This window comes from Fundulus heteroclitus, chromosome 18 (genome assembly GCF_011125445.2).
Source record: "Fundulus heteroclitus isolate FHET01 chromosome 18, MU-UCD_Fhet_4.1, whole genome shotgun sequence".
NCBI classification, from domain to species: Eukaryota; Metazoa; Chordata; class Actinopteri; order Cyprinodontiformes; family Fundulidae; genus Fundulus; species Fundulus heteroclitus.
The window spans coordinates 13,542,035-13,569,920 of record NC_046378.1 but is presented as its reverse complement, the minus strand read 5'-3'; the positions used below and the strand labels follow the sequence as shown (position 1 = coordinate 13,569,920).

Here is a 27,886-nt window from a genome sequence, read left to right as displayed (position 1 = left end):
AATTTTAGCTTCTTGTTATGGAATCAAGGTCCAAAGGTCTAGCTGAAGTGTGGAAATCCACACAATGCAAGTTGCTTGAGGTCCAGTGGGAAATTTCTATTGTTGGGCTTTTTCTTTTTTTTGTGGGGTTAGGGTGAGTATGGTGAGTCATCTGCCGGTTTGTACAGTGTTTGGGTCCACCGTCAACGCAGCCATCTACCAACAAATGTTGGAGCACGACACAGTTCCCTCTGCAGGCAACCTTTAAATGACAAGTTTCTCTTTTTGAATTGAATTACTGAAGTAAAATCAACTTTCCCACCATATTCTACTTCATTAAGACGCACCTGCACATTGGTAAATGAATGCTGTAGTCGTTTGGTCTTACTTAAAATTCATTTTAATATATATTCTGTATATATTTACACATTAACTTAAAATTCTTTATTTTCCCCATGAAAGTGGTTTTTCAGTCCGTCGGTCAGTCTGCTTCGCCGCGTGGGTGTGTGGTTCAGTCATTCACAAATGTTGGGACCAGGGTGTCCGTCAGCGGGGAGGGAGGGAGGGAGGCGGCAGAACAGCGTGGCCATCGCTCCGATGCGGCATTCGCTTTACTTCAGTTTTCAACAACCGAAGGTTTCCCTTAGAAGACTTTACCCGAAAAGATTCAGCACAAACAGTTTAGATCTTTACAAATACAGAAACTGGCAGTACCCAAGCAACAGCCCTGTCTTAACAAATCGTATGTTATACAAATACTGATATGCACAAAGAGCTAACGTCCTAAAGGAGAGAAAAAAACAAACATATGTACAGAAATGCAGCATAATGAATGATATACTGTATGCAATAACTTAGTTTTTCAGCCAGTTTGATTATACATTGTGGCTCAGGCCAGTTCACAGGTTAAACAGCGGAGAGAGGATCAACCTCTCCCTCGGCAAACGCCCCTCTTCCTTGCGTTGTATTCGCAGACGGCGTCAGCGCCGTCGTCTCGCACATCGTTTAATTTGTGACAAACTGCGATAGGAAATACAGATTCTTTACAAACATTGTGTTTTTAAAGCTACTGGTGAAACGGAACAGTGCAATAGGTGCAAGCGCGCCAGTTGTTGACCCTGTAGTGCAGCAGACGGGATGGATCGCTATAAGAAGGGGTTAGTCGACGAGCCTCCTGCAGGGTACTGAGCAGGCGGAGCTCCACCCTGGAATAAGAGAAGGGAAGAGGCTCAAAAATACTGTTTACTCAGAGTAGCATCAAAATGACTACAGGACAGCCAGACTGACTTATGCCTCTCTTCAATACGGCTGAAGTTAGTCTGGAGCTGTTCCCATGGAGACTACGGTGAATGATTCTTGTCGTTTTTGTCACAAAAACAAAGATACCAGGTATTATTTCCAACACGGTGTATATTTATGTAAAAGGGAAAGAACCAAGAATGTCTTTTGAAAGATTAGCGGACCTGGGTCTGGCCAAAGAGAAGAAGTCTGTGCGCATGTGCTAGACTGCATGTCACTAAACATATAAAGCCCGCCCACGTCTGTGATTGGTCGGTATCAGGGAACAGGGCTCTATGGGAGCAGTTCCAGACTCTGTTCGCTGTAAAGCGAAGCGAAACTTAGTCTGGCTGGCCAGGCTCTACAGTCATATTCAATAAATTAGAATATGCATTATGATGAGGCTTGTTTGGCTCAGTAAAAGTACATTTTGAAAATAACCATTAAGGAGGTATTAAACATACTTTTCATGAATCCCACATTTTTGTATTAGAAATGTTTTTTTACTAGTTTGATATGATATTCTAATCTAAAATGTTTTCATTAGCTGTTAATGAACAACAGTCATAATTAAAACCAATAAAAGCTTGAAACAGTCTGTAAATCGTTTATATAATGTGTATTATTTAGTGAACTGAAATAAATTAACTTTGCAATAATATTCTAATTTATTGAATTTGACAGTATAAATTTATTTAGAATAAGCTACTAATGAGAAGCTAAAAGAGAACTATAAGCACACTAAATAATGCTCCTTAATTCTCATGATCACTCTATGTTGACTGCTCTGTCGGAGTCCCACAAGGCTCCATTCAAATACCCATGTTAAAGATTTCATAATTATTTACGTCTGTACATAGATGTATGTCCTAATATATGCAGACCATACAATACCCCCCCCCCCCCCTTTTTTTTAACACATGTAGAAAAGGTCAAAGAGGCATCTTTGACTCTCAGATCAGCGCTGAATCAAGTACAGGTTTGGCTTTTTAAATATTACCCATTGTAGAAACACCAAAAAAACTGGGTAAGATGTTTTCCAAAAACATCTTCAAGTAATACTGCAATCCATTGTCTTTGTGAAGAGGAGCTTGAAACTAAGTAAATTTGGTATCATTCTGGACTCCATATTAAAATAAAAAGGTTCCTTGGATACATTTTGATTATTGTTTTTTTTTTGCATCATTATTTAATCAGTAGTTGGTCATCAACAAGCAGACCTTAAAACAAAATCCCTGTTCATAAAAACTAACAGCTTTTGAGAATATGTAAATGTTATTCTTTCTTATGCATCTCCTTTCTCTTCACCAACTTGACTATTTTGTGCAGATCCCTCCCAAAAAACAAGATTAAGAACATTTAAATTACAGCTTGGGATGTGACAAAATCTGCAAAAAGCAAAGATGGTGAATACTTTTCAAGACACTGTATAGCTGACCCATTAACAGGGTTTAACCACATGTATTATTTATTGTGTAGATAATGTTTTTAAATAATGAAATAAATCCGGTGTCATATTTTATTCATCATCATACTAACCAGAAAGGGGTTGCTAGGGACCATTGGCATTGCCATCGGTTGCCCAAAGGGAGTCACGACTGGCTTTGTCTGGCCAAAGGCAGGGAATCCTCCACCTGAAAGACAACCAATCAGCTTTTGATATGTGAGGAAAAAACACAAACAGACCACAGACATAAAGCTACTAACAATATGTTAGTCAGCCTGGAGCATTTAGGCGTAATGTCACAAAACTGCTTACATGATCTCCATAAACACGGATACCTACCGTTGGGCTGTTGAGGAAACGCAGGAGGCTGGGTGAAGGGGGGCTGGCCAGGGAAGGGTTGCTGGAATGTTCCACTGAAGCTGGTGGGGAGACTGAAGGCGGCAGCATTTCCAAATCCTGCCGGCATACTCATGGAGCCTGTGCCAAAGGGTGCTGCAACACAGCAGCAAGCAACAGGGTACGAGACTTAAAAAAAGGTTTAAAAGGTTAAGAAAACCGTTTTTCGGTTCATGTAAGGATGATCGTCAGCGCACACGAGATGCAACAACCAGCAAACATCAGGAGTATGCTAGGAAATTATAAAACAGCATGCCCTATATAATAACTGCACACAGGGCTTTAAAAATAAATACTATCCCAAAGACACCATTAAAATGCCAGGTTCATTGAAGGAAAATAATGAGACCCATCTTAGTTTTCTTTTGAGTCTGAGTGACCTCATCTTGACTTGATCATATTTGCCCACTCTAACTTCGGATTGTTAGGATTAGTTTGCCCACAGCCCTCTTCTGGTGATCCTAAACAGATTTACTGTCAAATTCAGTTCTCGCCTTATTAAAGGTTAATTAAAAAAGGTTTTATTTTCATCTCAAAGTCATTCTTTTGTTGATTTGGAGTCATGCTTTCTAGCAGACAGCTGAAGGTTTTGGGCCAAAACACACAGGGTCTGAGGGAATCATAAATCAAGAAGTGTTGTTTCTTTTGAAGAAAATTAACTCCAGACCATGATGCTTCCACCACCATATTCCACTACGTGGTTTTTGTTGTGGTGTTTATTGTTGTATTTTGTGCCAAATATACCTTTTATAACTGTGGCCCAAGGATTCCTTCTCTCACCGGAAAGAATAGGGAGATTTTAGATTACATTTGAGTTGTACAAAATATTTTACATTACAAGGTGAAGAAAAAATGTCGACATTTATCAAAGCATCAAGTTTTTCAAACAAAAACCTGGCACTTTAATGTGGGTTTGTCCACTTCTGAGAGTCACTGTAGATAAGTTCAGACAAGAAAGCCAGAAACTTGACTTCAGCATCTGTGAGCATGCAGGTAAGAACTGGGATCAAACTGCATTAGATACGACCGCCTTCTGAGCCATTAGAAAACATGTGCTACACTCAATATTCCTTTCACTGACTTCTTGACTGAAATAAAAAAGACCAGACATTTTTGAAGTCTTTTTTTAACTGACACCAAAAGGCAAATTGCTCTTTTCTGCCTCACTCTTGGCAATTGGCTCATAAAGTGCAGCAATCTGAGAGCTGCTAAAAGAAAATGGAACGAACCCAGCAACCCTGGTGCTCTCAGGGGCCATCGCCTCCTTCACCCAGACTTCAAACTCAGCATCAGATCTGCCAAAACTGCTTTTACAGCGATGCTACCAACGCCATTAAAAAGCTCTGAAACTACTGTCGGCATTCAAAAGTCTACTTCTATCACCACAATTTTCCCTGCAGAAATTTCTTTACGGTGAAAATTACATTCATTCAGTGACAAAGGTCTAGTTCTCCCAGCTCTCTGTAGGAACAGGCAATCTACAAGCCAGACATCGGCAGATCCAAGAGCTGTTTTCTATAATCTCTAGTTGGCGAACTACATCTTAGTTGTTCACTGCTGAGAGGGAGTCACCAGAGCTGCAGACTATACAGCAGCTCAGCCTGCTGGCTCTGAACTGGTTTCACCGCTGAAGCCTTAAAGTGAGTAAATGATGGAGGTAGAACATATATCAGCTCTAAAGTAGGAGTTTCACACACCGCACGCTTTGTAAATCTAACTTGCCGGGACGTTCAAGGTATCAAGACAAAAGCAGAGATCTGGGTGCTGCAAAGCTCTTCCCTAGGACACCTTTTTTTTTTTTTGCACAATACATCCCCTTCTTGTACCACCTTCACTTCATGCTTATTGTCTAGATGAATCCAAGAGCACCACACTCACCTAAAGCCAAGAGTCCAATACCTTTCATTCCTGCAGCACAATACTTCATCAATGACTCTTCTATCAAGCCAACAGTATTAAGGAGTGAGGTAGTTTAAGGGCAAAATTTAGTCCGCTGTAGGCCACCTATCTGTTGGTAAATCCACTATAATCTTTCACCCTGACTAACGCTGTACAATTCTAGTAGATGGCAAAGCTACAGCTGTTTAACGCTTCTACCATTTAAATAAATGCATCACCAAAAGCTCAGTGCTTACAAACCCTAGCAAATATATTACTTACCAATAGTAATACTAGCTAAAAAGGGACAAGTTAAATAAGCACAAAATAACATTCCAGTTTGAAAAAGAAGCCATGATTTCACCAGGAGTAACCAGAGTATAAATCCAAGCATAGCTGCATCCTGTAAATAAAGATGAAGTGGCAACCACAACAGAAGGGATTAATTTCTTTAATTAAATACACAACACCTGCATTTTCAGCTAATGATGAAGTAGGTTAATCCCAAGGAATATTAGTCACTCAGTTCACAGCACACAAGTAGAAAAGTAAGCAAACACCTCAAAGCAACCTACCAAAGGTGGGGGTATAACCCTGCCAATGAAGGACACTCATCAAGCCTGTCCAGCATGATAGAAATATACAGTCAGTCTCAAACTTAGCATTTTACAGATGGCCTTATCCTGTAGAGAATGTAAACACTGATGTCCATTCCAATGGGAGTCTGTGTAGCTTTAACTTACGACTTCTTACATTTTCATTCAACTCTGAATTTTCTCATCCGCTCCAAATTCCTAAACAACCTTCGGCAGGCTCAATGAATAATTCACTCGCTGAATAATTGTTCAGTTTACCTCACGCGTAGAATCTCATCCTAACATCTACACTTGCTGAGAAACAGGATTCACGGATATATTCACAGGAACAGACCTGCTGCAGCTGCCACGTTGGCTGCTCCGCCGTTGCACTGGAACGGGTTGGTGGGAGCAGCTGCAGGGGCGACACCGGCAGCTACGAACGGATTAGTTGATGGTCCTGCAGGACGAAAACGGCACGTTACGCAATGTTGGACGGAGGAGAGAAACAGAACAACAAGCGAGGAAGGCCTAAAGAAACATTTTAATGAAACAGCAGCGTTTAGATGAATTACGCAAAATACCAGTGCTTCAGATGAAATGAGCCGATAATGACGTTTTATAAGAACCTCAAAGCCTCCCAATTTATTTGAAAAAAATTAGAAAGACACATGAAAGTGAGTAAAGAGTCCTAAGAGAACATACTGCATAAATCTACAGAAGTGATGGGACAACATGGCTCTCCATGCTGGGAGGCGGCACAAACTCTCAATCACTTTTTTCCCCTTGCATGTCCAAACACTGGAGTTGGACAACTTGCCCTGTGCTGTGACCCGAGTGAGTAATGTAACTGGATTGATTTATAGTGCTGTGCGAATGTTTTAGGCGGGTATGAAAAAAATGCTGTAAACTGAGAATGGTTTCAATGACTGAAGTGTTAATAGTTTAATTCCGTCAATAGAAAATGCAGCCAATGACCAGAAGAGAGATCCAAATCAAATGAGTAGTTGGTGGGAGCAACTTTGGCCTTCAAGACAGCATTAGTTCTTTGAGGCACATTTGCACTTAGCGTTTGAAGGAACTCGGCTGCTAGACTGTTCCAAACACCTTGGAGAACCAATCACAGATTCTCTGTGGATGTAGGCTTCCTCAAATCCATCTCTATTTATGGAATCCCATAAATCCCTTTATTTCTCAACACCAGTAATCTAATGGAATCTCTGACTCCATTTGCAGAGGTGCAGCCTTAAACAAGCCCAGGAACCTCCGCCATGCTTCACTGTTGTCTGCTGGCGCTCGTATCGCTCTCCAGCCCTACGGCAAACAATCTGCCTACTGCTCCACCCAAAGATGTCAAATGTTGACTCATCAGTCCAGAGCACATGCGGCTAACCGGTGGTATGGCTTTCAGCTGCAACTCTTCCATTAAGACTGCGTCTGGCCAGACTTCTCCGGACAGTGGATGAGTGTACCTGGGTCCCACTGACTGCTGCCAGCTGTGAGCTGATGGTTCTGCTGGATATCTTCTGTTTTCAAAGGGAAATGAGCTTCATGTGTTTTTCATCTGCTGCACTAACTTTCCTTGGATCTTTGATCAATCTTTGCCCGTTTCTTTGAGCTTCTTCAAAAGAGCTTGAACAGCAAACCGTGAAACACCACTCTGCGTTGAAACACTCGTTTAGGAGAGACTTTGCTGATGCAGTGTAACCACTTTGTGTCTTCCTGCTGTGTTCAGTCTTGCCACACTGACCTCTGACCAGAAACTTTTAAAGACAAAACTGGGTGTGGCAGTTCCTCAGTGTGCCAGTTTTAAGCCTTCTACACAGCTGTTTCTGTTTCAGGTAATGATTGCGTCAACCTACATGTGACCCTGCTGAGCATTAGCGCCTGTTTGGTATAATCGGCTGATTATACAGGCGAAGAACAGAGACACACAGGTGCTGCCCATCTCCATTACTCCTCCGTTTAGTTGTAAAGCTATTGGAGGCTAATTGGCCAAATAATAACAGGTTATGGTGGAGCCAGACCGGAGCTGACAATTCAAGCAGAAAATTTTACAAAACTGTAGTCGCTATAGTTGGTCACTAAAGAAAATATAATACAAAATAACCAGAAAGACAGAAATCAAACAGGGCTGCTGCTGAATAAATTTACACAGACCAGCTCCTTGTTTACACTGTAGAAAATATATTTCCAAAGCGCCAGACAGAGCCACGTTTGTTTTGTAAAACTTTTAGTATAGAATCCTTTATTTGTTCCCCAGTTGTAAAATTTGTCTGCATCAAAAGCAAATTGAAAGGCAAATGGAAGCACACAGCTACACATTAAAGACAAGAGATTCTGATAAAATAAATTCTAATATTGAATCAAAGATAATTCCACAAAGCATATCAACACTTTAGCCAAACAGACTTTAATTAGATATTACTCTAAACGAGGGCTGAAATGTTCCCCACTTATTTGCTTTTCCCTAATTTATCGAATTGTAATCAACCACATATTTTGTGCTTAACCAGAAATAACCCTGTGCCTTCAAATAAATGTTGCTGAGGTATCAGAAATGGTATTGGCCATCTTAGTATCATATCGCCTTTGAAAGCTTAGTACCGTGACAACCTTAGTAGTAACACCAAATATTGATGAGGTTTAGATTTTTTTTTTTTGTTCGCTCACTTTGCATTTTGTAAATGCAAAGTCACTTTGCAAATTGTAAATCTATCGAACACGTCAGGGTTCTCTCTAGACCTTCAGTGTAACGGAACGTGTCAAAATTACGCTGAAATTAGACCGTTACGCTGGTTAGAAATGAGGGTAACAGTCCGTACGACGCGGACGTTTGAGAGCAGCATAGAAAAGTCAGTATCGATAACCTGCTGAACAACAGATGCAAACGCTAGCTTTCATTAGCTTGATGAACAGCCCCCTTCGAGCTGCGCTACGTGACGCTCCGCTGCGGGAACGCATCCAGAGACGCATTGAAACAACACGAGCGCGCACGCGGCGCTGCCAGCCATCCTGACCAGGACCCTGTACCTCATTTTAAATCATCGCAACATCGCTAAGATCTGCTCCACTTCTTTCTCACTTTGATGCTGAAAAATGTATTCATGTCTTTGTGTTCTCCAGGCGGAATTACTGCAGGGGACTTTTACATGGAAAGATATTCAAAATCTACAGCATATCCAAAACAGGTACGAAAGTATGAGCATATCACACCACCCTATACTCTCTCCACTGGCTCCTGTTTCGGATTCAGTATCAAATTCTTCTGTTCACCCAAAAATGCATCAGCGGCTAAAGTTCATCCGATCTACCAGAGCTCATTCAACTCCAAACCTCCATCCACTCCCTCAGGATGCCCAGCGGCTGGCTCCTCCAGAGGGGGTAGAGTCCTTTGCTCGGCCCCGCCAGCTCTGGAATAACCTCCCACCACAGCTGAGAAAGAGAAGAGTCTGGACCCAAGACAACCCTGTTTAGGAAAACTTAATTGCTAATCTTACTCCTGTGTTGTTTTATTCTTGTCCTAATTGAAGCACTCTGAGATTCTGAGATAAATTTTATTATTTGAAAACCCTTTTTTTTATACCTGCCTGAAACTTTTGCACAGAAAAACAGGTATTGGCCTCAAAAGCAGGGGTTCGCACGGGCTCCCACTCAGTCAAGGACTGCCACCGAGTGATGTGACATCAGCGCTTTGAGCACACGTCTTATGATCCATATTTCATTCCTGCCATCGTATTCGTAACAAAAATAGATTCGCTTACCTCCAAAACCGTGGGGCATGCTGGGCATCGCTTGTTGTGCTTGTGCTGAGGCCACCGTCTCTGAGCCAAACACACCACTGCAGTAAAAGTCAAAGGATTGAGCCGTGTGTGAGAAACAAGTGCTTTTCCTACAGGAGCTTTATTCAAAGATACCAACTGTCCCACTCCTACGGTTCATAATCAGCCGATACATTAAAACCCTGTAATCGTGCTCTGATAAAAACTCAGTCTATGTCTATCAATGGCCATAAAAATAAACACTTCATGGATGATATGCAGAAATAAAAACAAAAAGAAACACTGAGACAGTTGCTCATACAAACACATCCAGCCTGCCTCATAAGCATGTGCACTTAGTGCTGCATTTTTACCCTTGGGAAGTGCTAGAGGTGTTGTAAACACTGGTGGCAGGTGCTGAGGGGCTGAAGACAGTATCGAGCTCTGCAAGGGCAGCGTAGCGGTCCCCCCCAGTGAGACCTGCCGGCTGCTTCTGAGGCAAAGCAGCAACTCCTGCCGAGGCCGCGGCGGCAGAGCTCACGCCTCCAGGAATACCGCCTCCTGGAAGAGGAGCACACGACACAAGAGCCGGGTTCAATTTACCTTCCAGGAACACGTCTGTTCACTCTGAACGGCACAAAACAAAAAGGTCCCAAGAGCCGTATTTAACCTATTAAAAAAAGGAGGGGGAACAACCGTCAAGTTATTGGCAAATTAGTGAAAATGGATAAAGAGAATAGACTAAAGCCAGCCCAAGAGAACTCAAAGAGGCTGTGGTGCCAGGATTCTGACCCGGTGTCATTAATATGTTCAGACGGATGGCACTTTTTAGAGAGAGAAGAGAACGGAGCAGCGTGTGGACTGTATTTAGGCTGCTTCAGTGTCAATAAGGCCAGGGTAATACATAGAGATGAAAGAAATTGTACCGATAAATAAAACGGATCATTGATTTACAGTAAAGCAGTGATCGAAATTCAGTGTTTGTTTGAAAACTTCCAAAATCGGTACAACAGTGTATACAAATTCGCTTTTATTTAAAAGCGTCTGCATGACCTTTCCTTGGCAAGAAAAAAACAAAAAAAAAAAAAACCTCAGGGGTTGAATCCTCGGGTTTATAAGCAGGTCTTAATTGTATTTTTTTTGTTATTATTATTTCTATGTGATCCTGTTGCCCTGGCAGCTAAGATCTAGAAAACAGGCTGGGCGTTAGAGGTTTACCTTGCTCTGTTTTGGCAGAGCTAAACACGTTATCCAGGTCAGCCAGGGCTGCGTATCTATCGGCGGCACCGTTAGTACTCTGTACAACGTCTTTACCGGCTCCTGTGGAGTTACTCTGGGAGGACGAACTGAAGGCTCCAAAGTCAGCACTACACGATTTGGGGAAGCTGTCAAAATTTGCAAAACTGGCATTTGCTAGTCCCCCTGAGGCGCTACCTGCATGGAAGAGAGGAATTAAAAAGTCACGAGGGAGGCCTTGATTGGAAAGTTTGAGAAAAATTTAAAAACAGAGTGGCAAGCGAGAGAAGAATCTTTTAATGGAGGGGACAGCTTGGACCGAGCTACGCTGGGGGGGAGGGGAGACCAGCAATACCTAAAGGAACGTGAGCAACCATTGCCCACACTAACAGCTTTTTACTGACTAACAGCTTAAAACAAAGAAACCGGTGTGTGGAAGACGTTCTGGATTTAATGTCTCCGTTAGACATGACCCCTTTAGCTCATGCGGAGAAGAAGAATTATTATTTTAGTCTAAATATGGTGACGTAGGGGGAAAAATCTTGACAATACCTCCTCTTTGTTCAAGTAAAAAAAAAACAAATGTATCTTTTATGGAAGAGAGTAAACCGAGCAACAGGAAACACTGGTGCTGTCCAACACAAACGAAGATGCTTTTTTGTTTCATCCTGTATTAGAAGAGACGTAAGAAGATGAGCTGCTAACTCTGGGGCTTTCCTCTGAAGTAGAACTGGGGTCTGGGAATGGCATCAAACCAACCCTAGCGTTGATCCACTTTAACGTTGAAAAACAAGGTGATGCGTTTAGCTGCATTTTAAATTTTGGGCTGGTGAAGATGGTGTGACTTTTACATAAACTTGAATTAAGTGCTTCTCTCCTTTAGGAATCTAACTGGGACTAAAATCAATTTTATTCTTACCCCCTTTATTTTAAACCTGAAGAAAAGAAATGCACTATCCAACAAAACAGAGATTATACAGAGTTTATTTATTTTGTGTCCATTTCTGGCTACTACAATGAGCCTGCTACAGACAGGAAGTCTCCAGGTAGGTTTGCAGGACAAACAACAGTAAAGCTGTATTTAGAAATTCTGCCAACTAGCTCTTTTCTCTAAGCATCTTATGGCTAAATGCAGCTTAAATATCCAGCCAATTTTGTTTTTAATCTATTACTGATGAATTACCAGCTGATATGGTTAAAGAAAACAAATATTTTATCAACAGGTGAAATAAATGTAGTATTTTTAAGAGGAGGCATTTCCCAGTCGACATTTTAGAAAAAGAAGTCGGATTACAGCTTTTAAACCCAACTGGAACACACAATCAATCTTAAAGTCAAGAAAATGATCAGCTATACTTCTTATAGCCAAACAAGAAGCACAGCAACCCACTGAGACACCAGTTACATCAAGGAAAAGAAAAAAATCAGGATGACAACACGAAAGCGATGATGAAGCTGCTCTAAGGGAAGCCCAGAGAGAGACTTACTGTTTGAACTCTGGAGACGCAGAGCAGCGGTGAACTCACCCACGCTGCGGCTGGATGAGAGCACAGAGAACGCTGGCAGGGAGAAATCAAAGGAGGGGAAATGGTGCAACAAGCAGCAAAAAGACAACGGAAGAGGGAAAAAAAATAGAAGCAATCAGACAAGTGGTGAAAATTAAGATGTTGACATAGATGAACTGCTCCTGGAGCAAAGTGTGAGCACCACAAGGTGGACAGACAGTCGTTCAAAGACAAAAAGAATGAGTGGTGCAACAGAAATGGCAGCGAGCAAAGCTCACATGGAGACAGTCCAGCAGGGGGCAATGCAGCACATAATAGCTTCCTGTTTTCCTCTGGAAGAGTATGTGAATGGAAACAAAAGGGGCCATTCACATACTCTTTCAGAGCATGCTGTTATTTTATTTTGTACGCATCAGAACTGATCAGAGAATTTAGGAAGCTGAAGATGTGTTAGAGCAGCTAAACTGAACAGAAATGAGGATTTCACTCAGAACATGCGTCACAATACGCTGCTGGCGAAGACAGCTTCTTTCTGTTTAGCCCGTTTGTCTTTGAGAAGTGAAGCCGATTGGTTAATGTTAGCGTGGAAATGAGCTTGCTCTACCTGTGGTCGGAGGCTGAAATGAGGCTTGGGGTGCGGGGGTGCTCCCAAACGCATCAAAATTAGCAAATCCGGCACCTGCGCTGACATTCTGTGCTGCTGGAGCTGGTGATGAGGTGACAACAGTCGGATGGACAGATGAGCAACAAAAGACAGAAAAAATAAAGTGAGGGGAGGGGTGTGATGGATGGATTTAGACAACATAGGTGAATGGATAAATATGAGAGACGAGCGATCATGAACTCCAGCAAAATGTACACATTCAACCCATTAACCATAAGGTACTTCAGCGTCTGACGTTATTCTGTAACGTGGTTATATTGAACGGGTTTTAGACACTGAACAAATTATGTAGGCAGATCAGCTTTTGTTGGTCAGCTGATGCTTCTGTTAAAACAAAAAAAAGCAGGGTGTAATCGGGGACGTTTTTAAACACTTAAATTAGCCTAACTGGATCCAACGTTTTGCTACATTTGTCGCCGACCTCCGGCAAAACACTTCCCAGCCCAGAATTCCTTGTTTAAACGTGCAGCTGCTAGTGGGTTTCCAACACGTGAATGGCTAATAAACAAGTGCTAACAAAACCCCCTTCCACATAGGATGACCTTTTGCTTAAAAACAGCCGTCACATCCTGGTAGATTCAACTAATTTCGGATTAGTCACTCAAAAAGGGAGACTACTCGATTAACGAAAAAGGGGTTTTAACATAGAAATGTTATGACTGTGTTATAGCCCTAATTATAGGACTACTGACCTAATAGTTGTCTACAGACAAGTCATTGACACCCACTCTCTACAAAAAGGGTAAACCACAAAAAGTCATTGGTAGGAAGCTGGCTCTATCTCTGCATATTGGAAAGTTGAGTGGAAGGAAAAAGTGTGGAGACGGTTCACAAGCCGTGTGCTGTAGCTGGAGCCGGTACACACATATCCAGGAAATGCGCTCCAACTGTGGCATTCCTTGTTTTTTCCCCCTGAAAGTTCTCTCTTAGGATGAAAGTGAGTTTTAATTTGAGGACCAAAGTCCGAGAGTCTAGAAGACAAGCGGAGAGGCAGAGAATCCAACCTGCTTCAAGTCCAGTGGGACGTTTCCACGGTCAGTGGTGATTTGGGGAAGGAGGGATTTGGGACACGTGTTTTCTCAATCCAAAGTCAGCATAGCTGCTACCAGGAAATGATAGAGCACCTCACGCGCTCCTCTCCTGAGAGATTGTATAGAGATTCAGATTTTATTTTCCAGCAGTACTTGGCAACCAGCCTAAACTGCTAACAGTCTGCTTTAATGACCATGGTTTTGCAGCGCCTGATTGGTCAGCAACTAAACCACAGAGAAACTATGGAGTGATGTCAGGAGGAAGATGAGACACTTAAGCCATCAAAGCAGCCTGGACCTCCTCGACACCTCAGCAGAACCACGGGAAGATTCATCATGAATGAAGGAACCACGACCATGTATCGGTGGCATATACTGAACAGGACATGGACATACTTATTATGTGGGTCAATATTTATTTTCCATTTTTGAGAAACAGAATTTTAGCTTTTGTGCTTTGAGTAATGACTCTATGTAATGTTTGATTCGGATCACTGAGCCATGCCTTTGATGACATGAGTTGTTGGATGGGCAGTTTGTTTCCCAGCCCAATCCTTTCTTCTGTTCCCACTGAAACTGTGGAGGTGAATCATTATTTTCATGTTAATCAACAGGTTGCTTTCCTGCTCTGTTAGCGGCAGCGATTACACCATGAAAAGTTTTCAGAAGGACACCATGTCCCACAGTAGGCCTGAAAAGAGGATTTTAAACAGCAGGAACCTTTTGAAAGTAATCCCCCCCCCCCATCAGACTGGGTTCCTCTTTTTGTGGCAGCACAGCAGGAACTGGAGTTCAGAGACATGCTTTTTAGGAGCATTTCTACTAAAAACAAACATTTTTTCAGACAAAAGCCCATCATGATGCAACCTTTCGGGTTAACTGGTCAAAACCACGTAACTGTACAGTTCAAACGGTGAAAGAAATTAGTTATATTCAGGCATATGTGCCTTCATGTTGCAGCTGGGTAACTCGTATGATAACACAGCAACTTTATCTGTGTGGAAACGCAACCAGAGAGAAAGTCTGCAAATATTTGAAAAGCCTCGACGGTCCTCCAACCCGTTTGATCTATTAAAAAAAAATAGAAAAAAAAAAGCTTCAGTCGTTTTTTCCTCTGCCTTTTTCTTCCAGTTCTCGTCGTCCATTTCATGCAGTTCCACCTGTTTACGTTTGTGCAAATTAAAGAGGCAGAGAAAAACAAACAGAATCAACTCCATTAGTCCTTTATGTAGCCCCGACAGTACTATGAAGGTGCATTTAGCAGCTAATTAAGATAACAACAATTGAAATATGTCTGAGAAGCACGTAGAGCATGAATGAGCTCTTGATGAGGACAGCGGGCAAAGCTGTCGCTGGAGCTGTTATCTAAGGCAGATAGCAAAACGGCTGTTCAAGGCAGCAACTTCTGTTCTCCTTCCAGTTCAAATTCAGAACCAGAAATTTTACAGAAGAGGAATCCTAAAAATAGCATCTGTGCCGACGCCGTCCAACAAGCAATTGTTGCACATAGACTCAACTACCTGCCATGTAGAAAACTGTCATCTGTGATGTTTAAACTGGGATATTTTAAACATCTCAGTGTTCTCTCTGCATATTTATGCATCAGATATTTTAGCTCCCAACACCTGTTGAACTTTTTTTTTTGTTTTGTTTTTTACGAAATCAGTCGGGTTCTTACTTGTCTGGCTGTTGAAATGTGCGAAGTTAGCAAAGCCGGAGCTGGCGGCTGTGTTCACGCTGGCTGGTGCTGCAAAGATGTCTCCGCCCAAGTCACTGAGGAGGTCAAACTTCTTTTCAAGGAACTGCTGTTGATGGTGTTGTACACGGCCCACCACTGGAGACTGGTGGAGACATGAAACATGAGGAAAAAAATTACTTTGTTATGGTTACGCTGGTTGCCCAGTACACAGTGTTTACCTGAAAATGAGCTCTGGAACTATTTTAGCCCAATGACCAACATGAAAACCAAGGAAAACGTCACTCTACCTAAGCTAATGGCAGACTTAAAACTCATTTTCCAGTTTGTATACCTAAGATTTCTATCTTTGCATGATATTTGTGCTGGGAAGCGGTTTGGTGATCGAAACATTATCTAAATTCTTGCAGACTCCAATAGACGATCATAGTAAAAAGTTGGTAGAGAGAAGAAAGCAGGATACACAAATGAGAGGCAGAAATCGAGCTAATGGCTTCAGCCAGCAGCTTGAATTGACCCCTAGCCTACACCGGTAATAGATCTGTCATTATAGAGGTGGACGTAGCTCTTCCTAAGCTCTTGGAAACAATAAAAACTGTAAACTACCAAACCACCCAATCAAATGTAAAAGGGTCTTGATTAGGCAAGCTTTTACAACTGAAACACTTAAGCATTTTTCTGACAAGACAACGTAAACAAGGACATTTTGTGTAAAGAACACAGCAACGACAAGCACTTCTATGTCACTGCAGGTTTCCACGTGGCGTAGCCGATTACAATAAAGCTCGTTTTCAGTTAGTCGATGATGTGATCCCATTGGCTCATCATGTGTTTAGGCAGCCGGCACTTTCTATTTTTTTATTAAATCAAGCACTACTCTTTTGTGATGAAGTGTTTGTGAGCGTGTGCGGCCAATATTCACCTGATTAGGTGGGGTGTTCTTAGTCAGGTGCAGAGCGGGGGCCGACTCCCCCAGCAGAGATTTAAGCGGCCGAACCTCGGGGGTGCTGTTGGTGCTGCTGTTTGAGGAACCAGAGATGGAAGCATGGACCGACGCCACAACCTTGGCTTGTTCAGGAGGTACGTACCTTTGGAAGCAGATAATGTACGAACCACGTTATAACAATAATGTTAAAACAATAATGACCAGTATTAGAAATATTATCAAACCGGATGTGTTTGTAGAAACTTTATATCAATTACTTTAACTTAAAATGTAAACTAATGACACTTTAGTATTTGTTGGTATAATAATTGTAATAAGCTAGAAGGTTTTTCCTGATTACTAGAAGAATAACATCTACAACAGTAAAAAAAAAAAAAATATAATGGGGTTTTTGTGTGTTCCAGAAGAACGACGCATGTGGCTGAAAAATGCCTGTTTGCACCAAAAGAGGCATGCAGAGACACGCAGCACTTTCTCTCCTGCTCTCATTTTGGTCAGCCTTCAGAGACTAAACACCAGAAGAGGAACTAAAAATAATTCTTTCTTCATCAGGTGCATTTGCTCGATTAATTTCTCAACTTCTAGGGATAAAAAGTGTTTATAATATTCAGGCATCTTGTTGTTGTGTCCAATTGCATAAAGCTTCATTTTTGACATTACTAATCTTTGCTTTTAAAACCAAAAATTAACAATGGCCTAATTTTCCGGTTGCATTAAATAATAGCTCCTATTAGACATAACGCTAGTATCAGAATGATATTGACAGGGCGAAAGGTTTAATATGTCAATTTCATTAATCCTTCAACTTCTTGGGGTCACCATAGCACATTTAGAGCGGCTTGACTGTAGCGACCTACATTCAACGCACTAAAGGAGGGGGTGCTGAGTGGCTTGCTGGAGGCTGAGTGCTGCCTTTGAGACGTTCCCGTGCCAGAAACGAGGAAAACTCAGACAAGCTTCATGTCAGGACAGAGCTCAGACCTAGTCATTCAGGCGTCTGCTCGGAAAAAAAAAAAAAAAAAAAAACTCCCTCACCATCTCTTTTTCTCGTATTTTTCTTGAAGGAACTCCTTGACTTTCTGTGGTTCTCTGAAGTCTGGGACTGACGAGGTTCTGTCGTCAAAAAGGCCGAGCCAGATCTGTTTACATGCCTGCAACGTAGAAGTGTAGGAGAAATTGTGTTATGCAGGCTCCACTCTGACATATTAATGCACTTTAAACTGTTGAGCAAGGGTTAAAGGATGACAACAGAAACAAATCAAATCAAAACTATAGCTCAGCCAATAGGATAAACAGAACTAACTTCTTCCTCAATGAACAAATCTACATTTTTTTTATAGATGCAGCATATAGGCTTTTTATCTATGATGCTGGTTTCCAGTACATTTATAATTGTGTATATTTTTGATTAATGGCCCATCAGCATACCTCTTGCAACAATCACACTACATATCCTATAATGCAATGCAAGCGCTGCCAACAGCTGGAGGCGGGGATGCGTCAGCTGTGCTTGTGGGAGAGTCAGATAAAACAGGAATGCTTTCCGCGTTAATAACAAACCGAGTTAGCGCAAGACAAACAATCAGCAGAGGTTTTAGACTCTGTTGGCTTTTGACGGAGAGATGGTACCTGCACACGTCTAGATGAAGCTTGTTAAAATGAACTTTAACAGCTAACTCAAGACAGTATCTCTGGAGGTCCTTCACACTCTCCCCTATTCAAGCCTTAAGATGCCGCTTGATTGCTCTGTGTCTTTGGTAGGACGAGCGACTATTCTCTAACTGAACTTAAGTTTCCACCGCTAACGTAACGCTAAGCAGGACGTGTTGCTAATTAAAAAAAAAAGATGCCAAACATTTGCTTAAACTTATTGCTCACTAAGAACAAAAAAATAAAAAAATACATGCATTTAATAGATGTCCAAAGATCTGATCAAAATAGGTGCAGACAATGACTGCCGATTGACAGTTGTGTGGCACACAGTTAATGGCACCCTCCACTAAATGTTGCATTTTATTCAGAAATCAAGTTGCTTAATGCCCGGAGTGAAGTTTCCACATTCTGTGCTTATTTTTGGTAAAAGCCATGTCATCAGTTGGTGTTAGTCCGCCGTGTTTTCTAAAGTCCAAAGTCAGCAAAACCATGTACCAGGAAACTTTAAAGCACTTCGAGCTTCCTTCTGCTGACGGACATTATGGAGATCCTGATTGTTCCTTCCTACGCTACCAAAACTACTAATATCTGCGGAAATGAACAGGATGTCGCTTTGCTGGAGTGGCCAGCCTAATCTAAACCTAGAGAATCTATGTCCCATTTTGTACCAGCAAAGATGAGAGAAAGCAGAGCTAACAATGCTCAAAACCGCTGTTAGAGCACCCTGTGGTTTCTTTACACCTTAGAGCTGCAGGCTGACCACTGATGCAATGCAGCACTAATGCAGTAATTCATGTTAAAAGGAGGCACGACCAAGAGCTAAAGGCATGAGCTGTGCAGATATTGGAGCACACTTTGCAGCAGGCCAATACATTGGATAGTACAAAACATTTTATTACGTCTAATGTAAAATAAAAATTTCTGCAAAAACCTAACTTGACTTTTCATTAGCTGCAAGTCCATCTGTCTGTAATTAATCTACATAAGAGGTTCCCTTGGACTTAGAAACCAAAGCAAACTTTTCAGGGACATCTGAATTCACTAAGACAGGCTTACGCTTATGAAGACAACAAGAGCAGAATATCAAAATCCAAGATAAATACCCGACACACAGAGCAAAACAGTCTGATGGCAGAAATACGTCAGCTGATAGTTTGAACCTTGTATCAGGTTTTTTTTTCTCAATCAAAGTGCTCTAAAGCAACCTGATGGAGTAATATTTCCAGCCTCGGAGGACACAAGCATCAGTCCCGGCCTTGAGTCTCCTGTCTGTCTGTCTGTCTGCCTCCTGCTTACATTAAACTGTGCGTCCCTGGTGGCGCTGATCTATTATTCTGTTTACCAGGGATGTGACGACGGACTCCATGGACTTTGGTTTCTTGGTTTCCTCGTGGATCTGTGAGTGGCCGAATGACTAACATTTCATAACGAGACTCCCTGATAATTATTAATAAAAACGTGGCACTTTGTCCTGTAGCTGGTTTGCTAAACGCAGACCATTCCCTGATGCATAAATCTAACCTTTTGTGATCTTACTCAAATACTTTTAAGCATCAGCTCCAATGTAAATCAGGTAAACCAAAAAAAAAAAAAAGGACTTTATGAATAACTGAATTAAGTGTTGCGCAACAGAGCAGAATCCCGGCATGCTTACCTCATTGCCATGTTTCTGTAAGTACTCGATTTCCTGTTGCGTGAACGTTGTCATGGAGATAGACTTAACTCTATGGGGTGGATTCAGTCCTCGTCTGCGGGCAGAGAAATTAAAACTGGGGTCAATTTGATTTCAGGACACAGTAAATGAAAGCCTCGTCTTGATGTACTCTACAGCCCCCCCCCCCCGGGTCGTTTAATTAGCTACAAGCCGACAGGCCGCTTGTGCAACTGAGTCAACTTCAAGTGGAAAAGAAACCAATCAAACATTGCTCATTCTCCCTTATAAAGGTCACAGCTCATAGGCTAAGTAGACAACGCCAAAAATGTTTTTCTAACTGCTAGACAAAAACAGGCAGGCTTATGTTTTTCTCGAAGTTAGACTAACTCTGATAAGTCCGTAAGGTCGTCTCCTGTTTGTCTTTGGAGCTGAACAAAGGTTTATCATACAAACAGAACATTTCAACTGGGACTTTAGGGCACCCACATCAGAGCTTGGACAAAAAATATAATAAAAACACATTTTTATTTATCACAGAAAAAAAACGGAGCAAAGGAAAACCGATCAGTGTGTGTACAAAAATACGAATAAGAAACAAAGTCAATGCAGTTTTGAATAAATACAAGTCATTGCATAATAATCATAATTCTTACTTTTAGTATACAGCACACCAGTTATAAACAAAGAGCGCCATCTTTGAGGGAGGCGAAATGAGAGCATCTTGATAGGATTAGAACGTCTATGAGGGTGCGAGCCGCCAGACTCCGGGATAGGTGTCACAACGTTTTCAGAAAGAACTGATCTGGTTGCCTCCTGTTTGCTGTTGCGATGACCCGGACAACTGAGAATATGCACAGGCAACTTCTTCTAAGTTGTCAAAATAATCAGTATCTCGATATAATGGATGCTAAAAAAAAAAAAAAAAAAGTATTATCCAAAGATACTCTGTTGCGTCCAAATCGATACAAACGGAAATGCTGAATGACGCCACATGCTAGCTGTGCTAACGCTATGGCGCTGATGTTTGAGCGCATGTAAAAAAGGTAAGTAAAGCTCCTGTATCTCCAAAAGTGGAGTAGTAAACCTCCCGGCTGACATAAGCTAATGTTGTCTGTTTAAATATTAGCTTCACGGACAGAGGCAGCCCAAAGACGGGGTTCTGTCAGTCAGAGCTCTATTGTTGAGACGCATCGTTTCCTTTTACTGCGCCGCAAATCAACGCAGGAAGATGTTGAACAGCTGATGGCTGAGTTGGCTAAATAGTTGAAGGCAAACAAACAAAACGGAAACAGTGCATCCCCTCCATAACTTTTCTGGTTCATTTTAAAAAGGTATTCGAGGCTAATGTGGCTAATAATAACAGATTTTAAGGTTGGGGTAAGCCAGACTGAAGCCAAAAAAAATAACAGCCTGCAGAAACCTACCCTGCTACTGCAGTTGATCACTGAAGAAATTAAGAAATTGTTCAGGGCTGCTGCTAAATATATGTGCGTTGATTAAATCCCTGTTTACACGGTAGAAAACGTTTTGTATGTTACAATGGTACAATAAAGATAAGCTATTATAATAAAATTCAAAATAACTGCAGGACTGAATCAAAAGTAAACACTTCCATACAGGATAAAAACACTTAAGCTAGGTGTTATCTTATCTATCGTTTTGCGAAACACGGGAAGTGACACTTAAATACTACAATATTTCCTCTTGCTTATCGGTCCCGCCCTGATGGTAAAAATGGATTCATATTGTAATCAATTATACTTTTTGCTCTTAACTAGAAAGAAACTTGTGCCTTCAAAAGACGTTGCAACGGTATTGAAAATGGTATTGGGTATTTTTCCTAGTATCCTATGAAGTTTGAGATGTTAGTTTCATGACAGCCCCAGTGTCTGTGCAGCCCTAGGCAGGGCCTGGATGTTGGGATGAAGGTTTACCAAGGTTTGTTAAAAGGTTCGGAAGCCAGATAACGTGCCAGAGTCACTAAGGATTGCTTTGGCTTCATGGAGTACAGAGTCCCAGCACTGCCCCTGCCCCACCTGTTGCTGCAAACTGGCTGAACAAAGGCCCCGACACGATTTGCAGCTTACTAGACAGAGAAACTTGACGGTGGAAAACATTTAACTTAAAATATGTCGCTGACATATTAGCCACCCGGGTGTCAGCAGCATGTCATCACAATGTACCAAGAACAATATATTCTTTCAGGGCATAAAATATTAAATAAAATAAATAAAATACAGACAAGCTTGCACTGCACGGCCCGAAGACATGAAAGAGAGGCGAGAGAAAGTCAATATTAGCTACATTATCTTTATGAGTCTTTCACTGAAAGCGAAACTCAAACAGGTCAACATTTGAATGTGGTGAAGCGATATCAATCATATTGTGCATCTATAACAGAGGCATTAAGTGCAGGTAAGTAATCCAACATCAGCAATCTAAGCACGGTGCAGACGTTTAAATAGGATATAAAGAAGTTTACTGTTTCCAGACATTTGTATCCCTGTGATGCGTTACACTTCTGTCTTAGTTTCCTATTTTTAGCCTAAAAGTCTTAAACAGCCTCTACTATTTTTACCTCTGCCCTCTCTGACTGCCATACTGAGGTGTTGCCAGCGTTTTGATTCCATACCGGGTTTTATACATCAGATTGTCGGATTATTTACTATTTGACACTGGACGCTACGTTGTTGGCTGACATGTGACAACCATGTGTCAGCATTAAGGGAATGCTTACATTTGAGGTGTTGACTTTTTCTTACTTTAGTAAGCGAAATATGGTAACGTGTTACAGCTGTCTAGGAAACAGGATCGCCGTGTTCTGCACAAAGCCAGGCCGGAACCTGGAGTGAAACCCTAGAGCAGGTTGCTAAATTATTGACAGGCGGCAACTTTCTCATAACTTTTCATCTCGCTCCATCTCCTGCCGTTCAGTCGGTTTAACTCGCCGTCACTCAGCGTTGCAGTCGGCAGAGATGACAGACAGGCTGGACGAAGGTGACTGCAGCAAACGCCACGCAGGTTGTACGGTATGCGAGAACTCGAGACGGAGACGAGGGATTCCCCACGTTTTATCTGCTTTTGTTCGGTTGAGTCTTTCTGCGGCTTCCTGTGGAAACGGATACAACAAATGACAAAAACAAAACAAAAACCCATATCTACAGGATCTACTTTGGAAATAAAACACCGACTAAATCACTTAATTGTAAAAGGCAAAGATTCATGGCTTAACTCTAAAAAAAAAAAAAAAAAAAGAATTAAAAATAACTTACTAAATGTGAATTTTTTTTCTTGTTCTTGACTTTCAAAAAGATCAGCACAACTGAAAACCTTTTATCCCCCCAAAAAAACCCAATAAATCTCCTGAAACCAGTGACAAAACTGCGCGCTTCTATCTGTGATACTCGAGCGAGCCTTCAGCGCCCCGAGGAAGGTAAACGATGAGATCCTGTTCTAATCCGGCTGAAACTGGGTCAGAAACGGGGAGTAAAGAGTCCCGCCGCCCTACAGGTTGAGATGCAACGTGAACGCCTCCATCTGCTGCGCTCCCACCGACAGCATTGCTTGTTCATTTGGTCGCCTGCGTTTAACGCGATCCTGAAGAAACAGGCAGACACTGACTATGTGTTTAAATCTACCGTCATGGCAGCTCGTTTTCCACGCACAGTATATTACACGTGCGTCAGGTGGGATCAGCTGTTCGCTCAGTTCTGCCGCGATCGGCAAAGTCTGCTCCACGTTTCCAAGCGGCGGAGGTCCGCCCGGTTTCCCTCCGTGTACACGGAGTGGCACGGCGGATTAAAATAGCATCACATATTGCGCAGTAAAATAATTATGACCTTGTCTCTACTGTTGGCCGAATAGCTGAGCCACAGACTCATGGACTCATTTGCATACTGACACAGCTCCGGGGTGAAAGAAGCTGGCAATATAAGCCCATAAGTGTGGAGGAGCGTGCAGCAAGCCTCAAGTAACCGTTTAAGAAAAAACACTTTTTAAATCTAAACTGAGTTGTTTGAATAATCGTTGATTAAGCCGATGTTTTGCTTGAACATCATAAAAAAAAAAAAATAAAAAACATTTTAAACTTTAAACAGTGCCTGGCAGGTACTTATTACATCAGCCGTGTGTGACACTTGGCCGTGTTTAATGCCGCCTCGTGGCGTTCTGTGTCCGTGCTTACTCAGGACGCGTAGGCCTTAGTGGGCTTCCTTCCTGCCAGGAGCATTTCACCAGAAAGAGACATTGTAAGGGCTGTTCCTCCTGGGAAGGTCCCCACCTTCGCCAGGAATGTGTTTACATAGCAGATTCCAACACCACCCTTTTAATAACCACAACTAAAAGAGGGAGCTGGTACTTATGAGGAAGAAGAGGGAGGAAAAAAAGAAAAAAAAAGTGGTGATGTCGCCGCCGCCGTCGGCCCTAAAGGAGTCACAGCCGTGAAGCTGCCCAGACTGGAACTAAACAATTGGAACTAAAAGAAATAGTTAAAAATACATACCAAAAATTGACTTTTTAAGCAACTGTTGGGTTCCTGTCTCCGATATGCTGTTAATCTGAATAATAGCTCGTAAAGAGTCAGCCAAAATAATAACATGATGTCTGAATAGCGCTGGACGATACAATATATATTGATCGATAGACGTATATCGATAATAGAAAAAAAAAGGGTCAATAAAAAGTTAACAGTTTTCCTTCCTTTTGCATTCTAGCCATGTAGGTTAATATTATAGTCATTACATCCAACCAATCACAAAGGCAGATCCACAAAGCTCCGCCCCTTTAAAGAGTTCAGAGAGCACGTTTTTTTTCTTCAAAAAGTTGCAGTTTTGTTAAAAAGTCGGTTGAATCAAGTTTGAATTCATTGTTTGTGTGTTTCTGTATCTAAAAGTGAGTCGCTAAACAACAGCATAAAATGGCCAGGGCTGCTCTTTAAATATGTGTTTTGAATTTGTTGATAATTATCGAAATCGATCAATCTGATTTTTTTCTATATCGTCCAGCCCTATATGTGAACAAAGCCCGCTTTCAAGGGCCTGACTTTATCTGTGATGCTACTAGAAACACTCTAGATGCTCTATTGCCACCACGTCCAGCTCTAGGTCCCTTACCTGACTCTTAGAATAAAAATTAAGAAAATAACTCTGGTATAAACTGCAAGGCGACTGAACATACACACGGTGACACAGTCAGCAGCTGCCTCTGTCTTTTGCAGTGAAGCTGCCCACAAAACCTGTGCGTCCTTGGCTCGCAGAGGCTGCGTCTCAGAACTGAATGCTGTTTGTATGAAATGCAAAGTTGACCATGACTGCATCCTTTTCTTTTCACCTAAAACTAGCAGTCCTTAGAGGGGACACAGGGGTGGCCCCTCACCAGTGCAATAATGATTCACCTTCCTGGCTGCTGCTGGCAGCCCCCCCGCCATACCACCAGCATGTGACAGTTTTATTTTCTGCACTACAAGTATTAGGACTGGCATGCAGGACATCTTTCACTAGGACAAACCTCCAGAGCATGGAGTCTCTCAGAAAACCAGCTCCTCCATCCACCCTCCTTCACCACTGTGCCAGAGAAATCACGTAAAACCACTAGAACGACTCAAATCAACACTAATCTGTATCCGATCAAGAAGCGGCCTCCTGCGAGCGCGCCGTCACGCCAAACAATCAGAGACGAGAGAGACAAAACGGGTGACCTGCTGTCCCAGCCACTTCCTGTTGCACACATGCATCACATGCTGCTGATGTAGCAGTCGAGTGGGGCCACACCACTTCCTGAGCCTGGAAGCACCTCTCAGACACACAGGAAACTATTTCTGAACCGCTTTCTCAAACAATTAAAATGAAGGCCACATGGGTCAATGCGCAACATCTCAGACTGAATTCAACGTAAGTTTCACTTGTCGATTGCAGGACCACAGCACACAGCCGCTACTGTAAGGAAATCTAAGGTTTATGTAATCTTACAATATTGATTCAAAAAGACATGTGTGTGTATATCTATCAGATAGATAGATAGATAGATAGATAGATAGATAGATAGATAGATAGATAGATAGATATCCATTGTAGTAACATACAACCTAAAATTACATATGGAAATATTAAACTGAAAATGCCTTGTCGCACTTCTTTTGAAATTACGGACACAAAAAAATATGAACCATCAAATTTAAGATCATGTAGTCGTCGTTAATTAACAAGACGCATCATGTTCATGTTGCTGCATTTTGTTGGCCCAGTATACTGTAACAAAACAAAAAAAAAAAAAGTAAATTGTCTAAATCAGGGACATGACATGATTTGACGCTAAACGCATTTTGTATTTCTTTATTTGTGAAACCGGAACTATCACATTCCTTATTATAAACGCTGGAGAAAGGTAGCACTATTTTTGTAAGAGTTATTTAAAAAAAAAAAAAATACTACTTTATTCATAATATTACAAGTGCATTTTCAAAGTATTATGACTTTATTCTTATAATCCCCCCCAGAGTGTGACACTGTCATTCTGGGGGTCGCAGGATGAAAGGTTTGGGAACCCTCTACAGAGCATGATGATCCGTCGCTCTGTCACTTTGGATTTCTGCTTGAATAAGCCAAAACTGCAATTCACTGACAACCCAACACCTTTTTAACCCCCCTAACAGCTACATGAAGGCATTATATCTGCAATTAGAAAAAAAGAGAGAAAAAAAAAAAGAAAAAAAGAGAGCGAGAGAGCAAGACTGCTCATCCCAAATCCAAAGCTGCAGATGCCTGGCTCAACAACTGCAACACAACGCTTAACAAATCCACGCAGTTACACAGTAACCACGCAGTGTAGTCAATGTGTTTTTAAGCCCCGCTGACTCACTAGCTGCCATCAAGGACCTTGAGCGGCCAACTGAATAGACAGCGCACTTGCGATGCTCGTCACAACTGCGAGAAAAATGCATTGCGTAAATTTCAGATACGGCGCTGATGATGATGATGATGATGATGATGATGATGGCATAACCACGGTCCTTCTCAGAATAACATGACACCGACACGCCCGGGTGTCAATTTAACAACCACACACACACACACACAAAGGGAGGGGATTTTACACATATCAATGGCTACAATAACTAAAAAGATAGGTGTGTTAATGCGACTCTTTGTATATATGTACAAAAAAAAAAGTTTATGGACACCAAGTAATTGGAGAGTGGGAGGGCAACTGGTCGCAGCGTCTGGCTCCGGGCTTATCTGCAGCTTCCAGGTGCCAGATAAGTTCACTTGGCTAGCACTGGAAGCTAAAGGTAACTAGCATCTGGGGTGGTCGTGCTGACAACTCCTGTACCCCGCCCAGGATAGCGCAGCCAGACAATGTCAAGCGGCGAACCCCGCGCTCGCTGTAACCCCCCTCCTCTCTGGAAAAAGGTTTCTAATGTTAGCCTGCCGACGCTAGCAGCTTTGGCTCGCTCCCCACCACCACCATATTTGAAACACCATATAGCCGTGCCTTTACGTCCGCGTGCAACTCGATACTCACAAGATGCCAGAGCAGGAGGTGCACACGAAGGAACCCACAGTCATGTTGGCATAGGTCGGGCCGCGCTGGTCGCAGTCGAAGCACTTTCTGTTGGGAGGCAAACTCGTCATTTCCCTCAGCATCTTCAGGTGCTTCTCCTCCTGTTTTCGTTTCGCGCTCGCCGCCATGGTGAAGGACGCGCACGCAGCTCGAGGGGTTTCACCGGGAGGCTCAAGCTGGCTGCTGAAACAAAGGGCCGTGCTCCTTAACGGCTGCCGACTCGCTGCTAACGGTAGACAGGGGCGGCTCTGTGTTGTCAGGGGCGGCCTCGCCTGGCGTCTCCGCGAGCGAAGGAGTTGCAGGATGCGCGTCACGGGAGACAAGAGGAAGCTCCGCCACCTACTTCCGCTTTGGCACAAAAAAATATCCCGTTATCTTCCTTCTTTTTACGCCCTTGACAACTGTTACATAATTTATTGCTGTTCCTAAAAAAAAGACAAAGATTGTGACAGCGCAGTGATTTTATAAACGTTTGCCATATAAGAAGCGCGTGCAAACTTTGAAACGCTTTTATTCTGGGAAGCTGTACTGATTTGTTCTGAATGATATTTATCTCCTGTTGTAAATTCGGGGTTTATAGAAACATTTGGTTATCTACACTCAAAGCTGAGCGATATCCGATAATCCCTA

The 27,886-nt window shown here is 42.2% G+C and overlaps 1 protein-coding gene across 9 annotated transcripts; it reads right to left on the bottom strand.

Moving 5' to 3' along the window:
- Positions 1 to 356: 356 nt before the first annotated feature.
- Positions 357 to 27,582, bottom strand: agfg1a (ArfGAP with FG repeats 1a). Of its 9 annotated transcripts, none has more exons than XM_021314738.2 (15): positions 27,218 to 27,582; positions 19,700 to 19,793; positions 17,428 to 17,543; positions 16,369 to 16,534; positions 15,429 to 15,591; positions 12,660 to 12,761; positions 12,038 to 12,109; positions 10,533 to 10,748; positions 9,689 to 9,875; positions 9,318 to 9,394; positions 5,909 to 6,013; positions 5,554 to 5,598; positions 3,044 to 3,196; positions 2,797 to 2,891; positions 357 to 1,184 (listed from the first exon to the last, which is right to left on the bottom strand). In XM_021314738.2, the coding sequence occupies exons 1-15, from the start codon at positions 27,382 to 27,384 to the stop codon at positions 1,125 to 1,127; spliced, it is 1,818 nt and encodes a 605-aa protein (XP_021170413.2). In that variant the 5' UTR covers positions 27,385 to 27,582; the 3' UTR covers positions 357 to 1,124. The 9 variants fall into 9 exon arrangements, with proteins under 9 accessions (XP_021170413.2, XP_021170416.2, XP_021170415.2 ...); XM_021314741.2 differs by having other exon boundaries at positions 10,629 to 10,748; positions 27,218 to 27,579; XM_021314740.2 differs by lacking the exon at positions 12,038 to 12,109 and having other exon boundaries at positions 27,218 to 27,580.
- Between the last annotated feature and the right edge of the window lie 304 nt (positions 27,583 to 27,886).

Bases quoted from the DNA above. Each gene is read 5' to 3' on its own strand.
- agfg1a (XM_021314738.2), bottom strand. From the start codon at position 27,384: ATGGCGGCGAGCGCGAAACGAAAACAGGAGGAGAAGCACCTGAAGATG. The intron at 10,749-12,037 runs GTAAGTCTCTCT...TCTTCCATGCAG, and splicing joins GCGTCTCCAGAGTTCAAACA to GTAGCGCCTCAGGGGGACTA. The intron at 2,892-3,043 runs GTAGGTATCCGT...GTTGTCTTTCAG, and splicing joins GTTTCCTCAACAGCCCAACG to GTGGAGGATTCCCTGCCTTT.